Source organism: Bidens hawaiensis, unplaced genomic scaffold (assembly GCF_021521415.1).
Source record: "Bidens hawaiensis isolate Kalapana, Puna unplaced genomic scaffold, B.hawaiensis_p1.1 tig00001920_1, whole genome shotgun sequence".
Lineage (NCBI taxonomy): Eukaryota > Viridiplantae > Streptophyta > Magnoliopsida > Asterales > Asteraceae > Bidens > Bidens hawaiensis.
The window spans coordinates 3475181-3488305 of record NW_027491107.1 but is presented as its reverse complement, the minus strand read 5'-3'; the positions used below and the strand labels follow the sequence as shown (position 1 = coordinate 3488305).

The window sequence follows — 13125 nt, the reverse complement described above, 5'->3', positions numbered from 1 at the left end:
AGGGTATTGCCTGTGTTACACACGGGTGAAAAAACATGTCAACAAACATAATAAATTTAAACAACAAATTCATGCATAACTAAGTTATTGAATACGTGTTACATTAAATTTAATCTTCAGATTCCAAAGAGTTTAGAATATCATCAAAATTTGACTCATAGTTCTCACACTCTAACAACCATTTTACCTTTTCGCTAACTTCATTTTCCAACTCCAAATGTGACATTTCTTTTCTAACATTAGCAATATTCAAGTGATTCAAATCTCTTAATAGAAACATAGATTCTAATATTGATTTAGGATATTCCCGTGTTACACGGGGTGGAACATATTTAAAACATAATATATATGTAACATCATATAAATTTAATCAAATGCAAATGTTGTACTTATAAATAAATGATATATTTCAATATTGTTCCAAATGATAGTATATGAACTAACAATATATTTCAAACCCGGGTAATATTTAAAACGAAAGTACGAAATAACTCGTAGTAGCTGTAGTGATTATAATATTGGATTTAAAATTGAAATAGATTGGAAGATAATTTTGAATTTTGATTTGTTAATATTAAAGTCTATAACTTATTTTTGTAAAGTTCATATAAAGGTTGAAAATTATAGTCAAATCATTATTCATTATCATTATTATAAAATAAAGTCGAAATCATATAATAAAAATGCATACAATTACCGGAAAGTTAATTTGAATTTGTAATTTATATATACACAATATTGTATATTGTATACAATTACCAAAGATATTTTATATATATATACAATATTGTATATTGTATATATTGTATGTGGTCCTTAAGTTATTAACCTTTATAAACACAACTAGATTAAGTTGTTTAAATGTAACAATATGGTCAAAAATTAAATGCATAAAAAATAATATATTTTAGTCAAATCATTATTATTAATATGGACCATTAATTATAAATTAATGGTTAATCATATACCAAAAATGTTTAGAATTACCATATTCAAAGCATTAATCTCCACTGACCTTAAATATGTAAGATGAAATTTGAGTGCGTCAGTTTTATAACTATCCATGAAATATACTTATTTATGTAAGATATAATATAAATAGAAACAATAATAAAATTTTGAAATTAGAATATAAATAGTAATCAGATTGTTTTGTAAATTATCAAAATAAGGTAATATAACTTATATTTGAAAATTTTAGTCAACTTATTATTTAAATTATTGATTATTAATTCTAAATTAAGTTGTTTAAATGTAACAATATAGCCAAAATTTTAGTCAAATTATTATTATTATGGACCATAAATTAATGGTTAATCATATACCAAAATTGTTTAAAATTACCATTTTCAAAGCATTGACCTACATTAACCTTAAATATGTAAGGTCAAATTTGAGTGCATGATCAATTTTTTAACTATCCATTACATATACTTTACTTATATATGGTGATCAATTTTATAACGATAATAGATTTTTTAAATTAGAATATAAATAGAATAGAAATAATTTTTTAAATTATAAAAATACGGTAATATAAGTTATATTTTAAAATATAGTCAAAATTTAAATCTATATAAAATAATATATTTTAGTCAAATCATTATTAATATTATTATTATTATGGACCATTATTTATAAGGAAAATCAATATTCAATATTGATGTTAAGTAAAGTGTGATTGGGATAATTAAAATATTTAAATTACAATATTCATGTTAATTCGGTTATTTAAACAAATTAGGAAAGTCAAACTAACTAAATTGTATTAATGGGATAATTAAATATGTACATGAATATACATGCTTATTCAAAAAATAAATATACATCAATATAAAAAAAATATATCTTATAAAGTCATACTCAATCCGTGAAATTATATAATATGAGTGGGACAATAACCTGAAATAATAAAATTAAATATTAATATTGATATTAAGTATTATTTTAATTATAATTAATAACCGAAAAATTTTAAAGGTGTTACCGAAAAGACGAAATTGTGAGAATGACCATGGTATCTCGGATTTTTTCGTAGAATTTAAATTGAAATTAGGTTGTATGACTCGAGACATTCACTTGAAATTATAAAGTAGAATATTAATGTTTATGTTATGGAACATTTAATATTTAATTTATAACCGAAAAATTTAAATGTCTTATCGGAAAATAAAAAATAATGATAATAACCATGGTATCTCTGTTTTTTATTAAGAAACTAAAATCAAATTTTCCGTAAATCAATCGGGTAAATTACCTAAAATAATAAAGTTTTGTTATAACATTGATATTATGGAATATTAGAATTATAATTTATAATCGGGTAATTTAAATGTGTCTTACTGGAAAAACGAAATAATGATACTGAATATGGATGAAGTTGATTTATATTTAGAACCTAGAAGAAAAACATGTATAACAAAAAAACAGGAAAAATATTAAACTTCAAATAAATATAAAACACCCATTGTTATAGGTATAACACATAAACGGAAAACTTATCGGAAAAACTTACCGGAATAATGTAAATACGTAGAAATATTAGCTTCATCGTCGTTTTTGATTTAGAACCTAAACTGATTTTAAAAAAATCAGTTAACAATGAAAATAAAAATAAAAAGGTTAGATCTACAATAACCGGAAGAAAATATGATGTTGCCGAAGAAAGATATAACCTTGCCAGAATATCATATAACATTTTTGGCCATTAAAGTATAATATATAACCTTACCGGAAAACGATTAATCTTGATCTACATTACAGAAATATAAAAGATGGTGGATGGTGGAGTTAGTAAGCAGAGAGAGAGAGAGATTAAAATGATTAGGATGAAAAATTTTAAGGTTTAAATATAGTGTGTGAGATGACACGTGATAATATATTAGAGCACATGAGAATGAAAACATGCTGACTGGATTGCACATGTGGACAGCCTAGAAGAAGACCATGTATCCACTCATTAATAATTAATAATAAAAAACTTAAATTTAAAATAATATTAAGTTTTGAGTGCTCATCGTTGTAAGGTGGTCGAAAAACAAATAATGTAACCGTCCATGTCGTTTGCAAGGTCATTTTTTTTATCAAAACATATCCGTTGTTAATAAAATTATACAAACCTGTGCGTTTAGATATTTAATGGTTATTTTAAACTTCCTTTCGTTGATATTTAAATTATAAATTATTACCCAAACCATAATGATTCTGGACCAACGGTTTGGAACCACCTCTTCCACAAACACAGTCTCCAGTTCCATATGAACAACTGAACCTAGTATTAGTATAGTATTCAAAACACCCACCCACCAATGATGCCTGCTATCCAGTCATTAACCGTCTGCAGTTTCCACTCGCCTCTTCTTCCCTGCTTCCCCAAACCCCATCATCTTTTCACCTTCAAAACCCATCAAACCAAATACCCCAATTATCCCCACAGACACTTAACTGTGTTTGCTGTCAAAGAAGAAGATGAACAGCTACAATCAACCCCTTCTTGGGCCAAACCCGGATCCGAAGAACCTCCCCCATGGGCCCGTAACGAAACCCAACAATCTTCTTCTTCCACTCTTGAGCTTCCGTTTTTTGTTTATTTGCTTGCCTCTGCTATCACCGCAATTGCCGCTGTAAGCTGTTTCCATTCTCCTTATAGCAAAATCATAGTGATTGATTCGATATCAAATGTGGTTGGTTAATGAATTCTTTGATGTAGATTGGATCTGTGTTTGAGTATGTGAATCAGAAGCCTGTGTTTGGGCTGTTGAATTCCGATAGCATATTTTATGCGCCGGTTCTTGGATTCTTTGCGTTTACTGGTATCCCGTCTGCTGTAAGTTTCTGCTGATTTTAATGAAACTTTAGGGGTGTTTGGATGTACAATTTTTCAATATTATTCTTGTGTTAGCTGCTTGTAATCAGGATTATATACAGAACATGATGTTAAAATCTAATTATTAGGATTATAATTTGATGAGCACGAACACTTCCCGCATACTTATACATTTCAATGTCATCAACCCGAATCTATACACGATTGAACTCGTATAACCTATTTATCTAAATGAGTCGAACGGCTTGGTTTTGGTTCACATTCTGGACCTGAAAATATAGTCCAAAATATTGAATTTGGGCATGACATGGTAAAATTTTTGTTAACCACTTATTTATAACTTCAAGCCTAAAACTTTCGCTCAAAATAATAAATTTAAGACATAAGTTCAATAACAAACATTCAAACTAGTTCGGCGTGGTTCGGTTTTGGAACGTGGTATATCTGAAATCGAACCATAATTTTCAGTCAAGGAAAAAAAAGAACAATCAGTTATTAGTTTTGGTTTGGTTAATCGGTTTTTCGCTTGGTTTAATCGTTTTTTGCTCATCTAGTCATCCCTAGTATGCAAAGGTTATAATCAAGTTGTAAACAGGTTAAACATGTCATAAAGTAGTTGACAGTTTTAGTAAATGAGTCAAACAGGATGCTAAGGGTTGGTGGTTGACCTTATAATAAATTTTCTTTTATTCTAGTTTTCGAAGGATTGGCCTATTTAGTTAAACAAGCTAAACATGCCAACCTGAACACAACCTGTTTATTAAACATGCTAGAAATGCCAACCCGAGCCTGGTTATATTCGTGTTCTTTCATGTCTTGTTTTTGGTCCGGTAGATAGATGTAAAATTGCTGACCTTGTTAGCAACTTACTTAGCCTAATTATTTGTAAATTGATCCAAAATGCGTCAACTAACACGCACTAAATCAACAGGCGTTCCTTTGGTTCAAATCGGTTCAAGTTGCCAATAAGGAGGCAGAGGAACAAGATAAGAGAGACGGTTATCGCTAACTCAGTTGTTGCATACTATTATTTCATGTAAAATGTATTTTTTGTCTTTTTAAGATTTTGTGTAACCGAATATTAATGTTAGTTCCTCATTTCGCTTCATTAAGGTATACTAACCATAACAAGAATCCGTCGTAGCTTAATATATGTATGGGCTCGGGCTATATCTTTGCTGTCATTCTCTCTTTTTTGGTTGTGGGCTGGATCAACGAAACCCGGGAGACATGCAAAATAGACAGACCACTTAAATCAGTTAGATTTGGTCATGGGCTGTCCCTTCAGTCGGATGGGACCAAATTTTACGCATCTCTATGAGTCATGGTTTTCAACTTGGTAAGTGGTTGCATAAAGTGGCGCAGAAAACCGGACTTTGGTTGAAAGCAGACTGATTTGGAAAACGGTTCGGATCAAGCCAAAAAAAAGTCAAAACTGCTTCGGCACAAATTCGATCGTTTATAAACTGGTTTCTAAAGGAAAATTATAACGGCTTGGATTGGTTTCAAACTGAATTCCAAGTATTTATATACCCAAACTGATTTCAAACAAGTGGATCGAATCTGACCCGAACCGGTATCTGGATTTCATCCAAAAATGTTTTTTTCTTTTTTTTTTTTTTTTGCAACCGAACCATTGAAGTTTAACGTTTCTTAACAATTACATCCAAACCATTAACTCTGACAAATTTTATCATTAACTTAGGGTTAGATTCATCTTTTCATTTTATTTACAGTAATATTTTTAACATATTTTTTTTTTCAAAATTTTATCATTAAGTTCATTAAATTAGTTTTTAAGTTGTTAAAAACTCAATAGGTTCTCAAAAGATGAGTATGTTTAAAGCTTATGTTATGCTTAATTATACTACCGCTAACACTCGCGTTGTCCATTATTATTTATTTTCCTTCTCATTAATTAGTTAAGGGCATTGGCTTTTGGGATCATTGTTAGGGTATGGGTAGTGGGACGCGACAAGCCCGGCGTGGCCGTCGCGCACACCACTACACCATTCTCGCGATCAGGGGCGCGGATGAAGGGATGGCCGGGACCGCTGGGCGGAAACTAGCCATTGGCTAGTGTGGCAACCAATCATTGATGTATATTATCTTTTTCTTTTTCCTTTTTTAGTTTTAACAATTAGTTTAACACAAAGTTTGAATATTGTTTAATAAGTTAAGTTATTTAATTTTCTAAAAAAAACTAAAAATATAAACTTATTTAAAAAAACTTTTACAAACATTTCAATACAAATTTTATATAAAAACGAGTTTCTTTCAAAATATGTATTTTTTAATAATATGGTTCCGGTATAATATTATTTCTTCATAGACTTATTATCTTAAAATATTTAGTTTTATTTATATTTTAAAAAATTTTAAACCACATTTATTTAGTAAAAGATTTTGTTAGGTTAGACGGTAAATGAGAGTGAAATATTAGGTTTGGTTGGATTGTGTGTATAGAAGAAAGAAAAACTATTCTTTTAATTTTAGATTGTGTTGGGTAAGATTATGAATGAGAATAGTCTACGAGGACGGTTTGAAATTTCATGCTTAAAAAGTGCATAACGCTTTTTACTAGCAAAATTCATGTATATGTACTACGTAACTATATTAATTTTTGTTTTGTAATCTCAAATCGTTTTTTTTTTCATTTTAATGAATAACTACTATATATATAAAGAACTTTGGTGCCGCAAGTGGCCTATTGGGTCACTTGGCGACACCGTATTAATTGGTGAATTTTGTTTAATAAGTTCAGTTATCATAATAAATGTAATCGAAACTGTCCATGAATTTTTTTAGTTCAATTATCATAATAAATGTAATGGAAACCGACCAAACGTCAACTTTTTTTTAGTCCGGTAGCATAACAAGTACGTGCAGACTTGTGGTCTTATTTAAAGCCCTTGACCGACAACGGTCGGGTTTTACCAATGCGCAAGCTTACCGACCCCCCCCCCCCACCTCCCCAAATTGGTCATTAGTCCACGTTAATTTTTATATTTTTTCGCTTTTAAGTTAAGGTACCGTAACGTATGTAATCAAAACCGACCGAATTCATGTCAAGTTACCGCCTCAATCTCGAGACCGACAACGCTTGGGTTTTACCACCGCCTAGGTTTTCCAACCAAATAAACATCGTCTTAAATATTTTATTTTCTTATATTTTAACGTTTTTATATGTAGAAATTGACGAATTAAACTTTTGGGTTTAAATACTCAAATTTTACCAATGGTGTATATATCGTAACGAACGCAGCCAGTACTGGTCGAATTCGTGTCGACTCATCGTCATAACGCTTGGGCAGCATGGTCACACTGACACAACAAGGTACTGTGACTATCATGAGCAGCATGGTCACACGAAAAATAAGTGTTCCAACCTGAAATATGCTATCGAAGAATATGTGAGAAATGGAAAGTTGTAACACCGTGCAAAGAACATTCGGGAAAGCGGAAAGCGAACCATAGGCCAGGAAGGCTGGAGACCCATGAAAGAAAATTAAAGATCTCCACGCCAACATGATCCTGGGCGGCGTAAAGAATAAAAAGCGCCAACAGGTGTAACAAGCCGTATAGAAAGAAGAACAAGTCATTTTTCCAAAGGTGAAAGAAGGCTTGAACAAAAAGGCACCAGTGGTAATCACAACCGTTTTTGGTCATTATAGAACATCCCGTTTTTTTGTCAACGCGGGAGAAGCATCAGACATAATGTAGCGATAGTGTTTCGACCTCTTGGAAGAAGATAACAAGCGCCGCCTCATTCCTGTCAATGCACCAATAACAAGCTTTACCTAAAGCGTTTAATACTCGTTAGGTCAGTTGACATTTCCAGTCACTCTCAGTGATGGAATTCATTCAAGAACGGAAGTCATAGATTTCCTCGTCATGGAAACCCTGCACCTATACTATGATATCATCTTGGGAAGGGAAGCGATAGGAGACTTTAACGCCAACCCGTCCACAGCACACGGGATATTGGGAGTACCAATCCCCACACGGATAGCAATGATCCCCGCCAATCGTGAATGCCATGTGGCAGATATGAACATTCCGCCAAAGAAAACGATGAATGGGACGGATCAAGGAGAACCTGAAAAATGGGTGCTCAATGGTAAATTCCCAGAGCGAAACATAATCATTGGCCCACACTCTAGAATCCCACTCGTTTGGCGCTCAAGAGACTCCTCATCAACAACATTGATGTATTCGCTTGGACACCCGTAAACATGAAAGGGGTACCAAGGTCCGAAGCGGAACATCAACTGAAAGTCAACTCAACTTTTGTACCAGTAGTACAAAAGCGAAGGAAAATGGGGCCGGAACAAGCGAAAGCTTGTAAAGAACAAGTGCAACAACTCTTAAACGCGGGGATCGTCCGCATAATCCACTATCAAACATGGGTACTCAATCCCGTCATGGTACCTAAGGAGAACAGACAGTGGCGGATGTGCATCGACTTCAAGTATTTGAATAAAGCATGCCCCAAAGATTGTTACCCTTTACCTGAGATCGACTTGAAGGTGGACGCACTGCTACCATTTCATTACAAATGTTTCTTCAACGCCTATAAAGGGTAGCACCAGATCCACATAGCAGCAGTGGATCAAGACAAAATCGCATTCAGAACAGATAGTGGGACATACTATTACAATAATTGTCTTTCAAATCACATGTAGAGCCCTTAACTGAAAGAAAATAAACAAAATGAGACTAATTAAGCTAAACTAATCTTAACTAGAATATGAAAATAAATAGGCAAGTTCCCAACTCGGGTCATTCTCTAATCGCCTCAAATTGTGTCCCCAACAACAACGCCAAAAACTTGTTGTGCGAATATATATATATATATATATATATATATATATATAAACCTAAACATCAAATCGCAACTAAGCTTTAAAACCAAACAACCTAACCTAGTTCACACAATCGGCAAGTGTACCAATCGCGTGAGCAAAGATAAAGGAAGTCCGGGTATCGAACTCAAGGAAACCAAATGTGGCTTGGATACTAAACCATAACTAAGTCCTGCCCTGAAAGATTATTAATTGACTATTATTTTTATTTTATTTTAATTAAGTAAACTAACTTAACTTAACTAACGAGAAAACTTAACGGGATTTAATGATAATGGGAAAATGAATCACCTAGGTAGGATGATTTAACGGCTATAAGATGACTTGAGTTCTAACACGTGGTTGAAACCAGGGTTCTAAAGATGAGCTAACATCAGTGAGGTCATGCATTGGGTCCCTACGGCCAGTTTTACCAGTAAACCCTAACAACGTCCAGATAGCTTTTATATCTTGGTTGTTTTATCTACGTACCCTAATGACTCATCACTTGGTATGTCTAAGTCACATGTCTTACTAAGGCTCGAGCTATTGCGAACCCAGGAGAAAAGAGGTAACTCTATACTAAGGACAAAGTAATTCAACTCATAAACTAAACTAGTCGATAGTTGAAAAACCGCACGTGGTCTCGCAATGAATAACCAAATCAACTAAACTAGCAAGATAAGCTAACACCTATGGTCTTGGTGACTCAAAGGTGGTGAACATACTGGTTTTAATCAACTAAACTAGTCGATAGCAAGATAAGTTGGAGAGAAAAGTGTATGAAGGGTGAGGATTCAGTAAATGTGTTGAATCTCCAGATGGAAAATATGGCGGGATCTCTGTTGGTTGATAAGTCGGAATCTCAGAAGGATAATATGTTGGAACCTCGTATGGTTGGTACATAGGTAGACTTGTTGGGTGATGACTTGAGTGTCTTGGCGCTTGGTAGACTTGATGTGGAGTGTTGTCCAGATGGTAAATGGGACTTGGTTCAATATTGGAATGTTGGTCATGTCCTTCGTTGAAGAATGATTCGAAATAATCCTTACTCATAATGCTTCTTGGAAATTTGTAGTATTTTCTTGCCCTTCTTGCTTCATTATCGTAATACTCCATTAATTTCTCGAAAGACATCTTGGGTTAGGTGGTTTAGATTGAGGAGAGGGAAAGAAAGGGTTACCAGCGAATCTTATCCCTATTCAAATAAACAAGTAAATATTTCCTATGCTTGGATCGAAGCTTGGTTATTGTTTTATAATACCCAATTCGCTAAGATCGATGACTCTGATACCAACCTGTCATACTTCATGATCGGGAGGGATTCCAGGAAGTTCATCGGGAAAGACATCGGCATAATCAGAAACAACAGGAACGTCTTTGATTTCTTTGGGCTTTGATTCTTCGGTGACGTAGGCCATGAATGCTAAACATCCTTGATTTAAACATTTGTTAGCCCTTATCATTGAGATTAGGCTAACTCGGCCAGCGTCTTTATCCCCTTCAATTTGGATAGTTCGTTTATCCGGGGCTCGAATTTCAACGGTTTTGCTATTGCAAAGGATATGAGCATGGTTGTTGGATAACCAATCCATACCCAATACAACATCAAAACCTGCAAGAGTCATTGGTAGCAATTTAATAGGTAAAACATAACCGGCTAATAAGATTTTTCCGTTTTCTAAAGCTTCGGAGATTTTAACGATTTCGCCATTAGCGGTCTCGACGCTTAGAGTTTTATTGAGTTTGATTAAAGGTTCGTTTAATAGACTACAAAAGTTATAATCTATAAAACTTAAATTGGCTCCTGAATCAAACAAGACTCTAGCATAAGCGTTGTTAACAAGGAACGTACCGGTTATGGTTTCCGGCGTGTCGGCCGCTTTCTTTGTATCAAGGACGAAGACTTTTTCATTACCCTTCTTGGGCTCATTCTTTTGACCGCTACCACCCGCACCACCAGTCTTGGGTTTATTTTTGGGGCATTCAAAGCTAAGATGTCCCATCTCTTTGCAGTTGTAGCAGATCATCTTCTTTTTCCAACAATCGACCGTTGCGTGGCCAGGTCTATTACACGATTCACAGACCCGAGGGGTAAAATTGCATCTACCCCTATGATATTTCTTACAAGTTTTGCATTGTGGAATGCTGGGGTTGAAGCTGGGCCTTCGTTGGTCAATTCCTTTACCCTTGAAGCGGGTGTCTCCTCCTTTCCTTGAGTCGTGTGTTGTTACGACCTTCTTATCCTCCTTATTGCGGATCATTCCGCCCATCAAGTACCCAGCCAACTCCATCGCGGAGTCTGCGGTTTGTGGTAAGTGTGACCTCACCATATCACGAATCTTTCGTGGTAGTCCCCATATGTAACGTGTAACTTTGTTGGATTCAGGGGTAACCAGCTGGGGAACCAAACAACAGTATTCGTGGAATTTCGTGTTATACTCACGAAGGTTCATTCCAATAACCTTGTGAGTCAAGAACTTTGTTTGAATTTGGTCCATTTCATGCATCGGACAGAATTTCGACATTAACAACTCCTTGAAATCGTTCCAAGTCAAACTATACATCACCTCCCTTCCTCTACTCAAGATTAACATATTCCACCACTTTAGTGCTTCACCTTTGAACATTAGGGCAGAATACTGAATCTTCTTCTCATCAGAACACTTGCATGTAATCACAGTCGTCTCCATTTCTTCAAGAAACCTCACGGTTGTGATGGCTTCTTTGTCACCATGGAATTCCTTCGGTCCATAATACTTAAAGTCTTTGAACGAACACCCCCCAATTTTAAGTCTCTTGAATTCTTGACGAACCCCACTGTCAGCATTCAATTCATGCACACTTTCTTCCATATGTGAAGGTCTAGAACGGGGTTTAGAAGCAGATTGTGAATGTTTTGTTTATCTAGATTGGGATCTAAATTCAGATTCGACCCTTACGGCATCTTTTACTAACTTTTGGATTTGTTTCATGTACTTATCGGGAATCGGTTCCTCTCGTTCATTTTCGGGACCTTTCACTTTTTCTTCTCGTTTTTCGGCTTCCTTTCGGGAGGCATCTCGGTTATCACTTTGTCGAGACATTTTTATCTTTTATTCTTTATCTGAAATTTAACATATTTCCTTTCTTAATACACAATTTTATTTATTTCACATACATGTACATATCATAAAATGATACGTATATTATTTTACAACATACATATATATCGTTTAAGCGATATATAAACTCCTATCCTTATTACATTATATGTTACACATATCACACAGACTATCTAAACATGTATATTTCATGCTATCATCGTCATCCTCTCAATCCTTCATGAATTTCTTCACCACCTTGTTTAGGTTGTTGCACTTTCGAAGAAGCGTCTCTCCTATCTTCTTCTTTTTCTTCTCATCCAAAGCAATTTTCTTCCTAAGATCATCAGTTTCGTGCAAGGCTCGGTCCAAATGCTCCTCTTTTGTTTGGGTATCTCATTCGGGTATCCATACCTTGGAGGTGGGTCGCGGTAACCCATCATCACTATGTCATAATGGTTTCTTGGGGTTGGATACGGAGATGTTGTCACATCGGAGGGATAGTTGAAAAATGCATCGGCTGCTTCATTTTGCTCACGGATTTCATTGGTTTGTTCCTCAATTGATGGAATCTCACCTTGATACGGTGGAAAACTTGATGACGTCTTACCCTTAAGTTCATGGAGAAATTGCATATACGTATCGACAGAACCATAACTTGGGGTTGAGTGTTGTTCTTCGATTGAAGTTGTTACTTCATTTGGATTGTCAGGATATTCCTCCTCGGAGTCTGTTTCCTCTTCTGGTTCCTCTTCTGTCATTGCCGGCATATGAATCTTCTCGTATGGCATCGTCACTCTCATCTTGGGCTTGTGAGATGGCCCCTCCTTGTTGAAGCGGGAATCGGCAGAATCCATAGTTGAAGTGCCGGTATGCCATCTTCTTTGATCGGAGTGGCATTGCATCCAGTCGGATGAAGAAGATTTTGGTTCCTCCTTGATTGGTAAGTTGGAGAGAAAAGTGTATGAAGGGTGAGGATTCAGTAAATGTGTTGAACCTCCAGATGGAAATTATGGCGGGATCTCAGTTAGTTGATAAGTCGGAATCTCAGAAGGATAATATGTTGGAACCTCAGATGGTTGGTACATAGGTAGACTTGTTGGGTGATGACTTGAGTGTCTTGGCGCTTGGTAGACTTGATGTGGAGTGTTGTCCAGATGGTAAATGGGACTTGGTTCAATATTGGAATGTTGGTCATGTCCTTCGTTGAAGAATAATTCGAAATAATCCTTACTCATAATGCTTCTTGGAAATTTGTTGTATTTTCTTGTCCTTCTTGCTTCATTATCATAATACTCCATTAATTTCTAGAAAGACATCTTGGGTTAGGTGGTTTAGATTGAGGAGAGGGAAAGAAAGGGTTACCAGCGAA

General features: G+C 34.7%; 1 protein-coding gene across 1 annotated transcript; it reads left to right on the top strand.

The window, feature by feature from the left end:
• The first annotated feature begins 3228 nt into the window (after positions 1-3228).
• Positions 3229-4934, top strand: LOC143599513 (uncharacterized). The gene is made up of 3 exons (XM_077077454.1): positions 3229-3623; positions 3710-3826; positions 4758-4934. The coding sequence occupies exons 1-3, from the start codon at positions 3309-3311 to the stop codon at positions 4833-4835; spliced, it is 510 nt and encodes a 169-aa protein (XP_076933569.1). The 5' UTR covers positions 3229-3308; the 3' UTR covers positions 4836-4934.
• The last annotated feature ends 8191 nt before the right edge of the window (positions 4935-13125 follow it).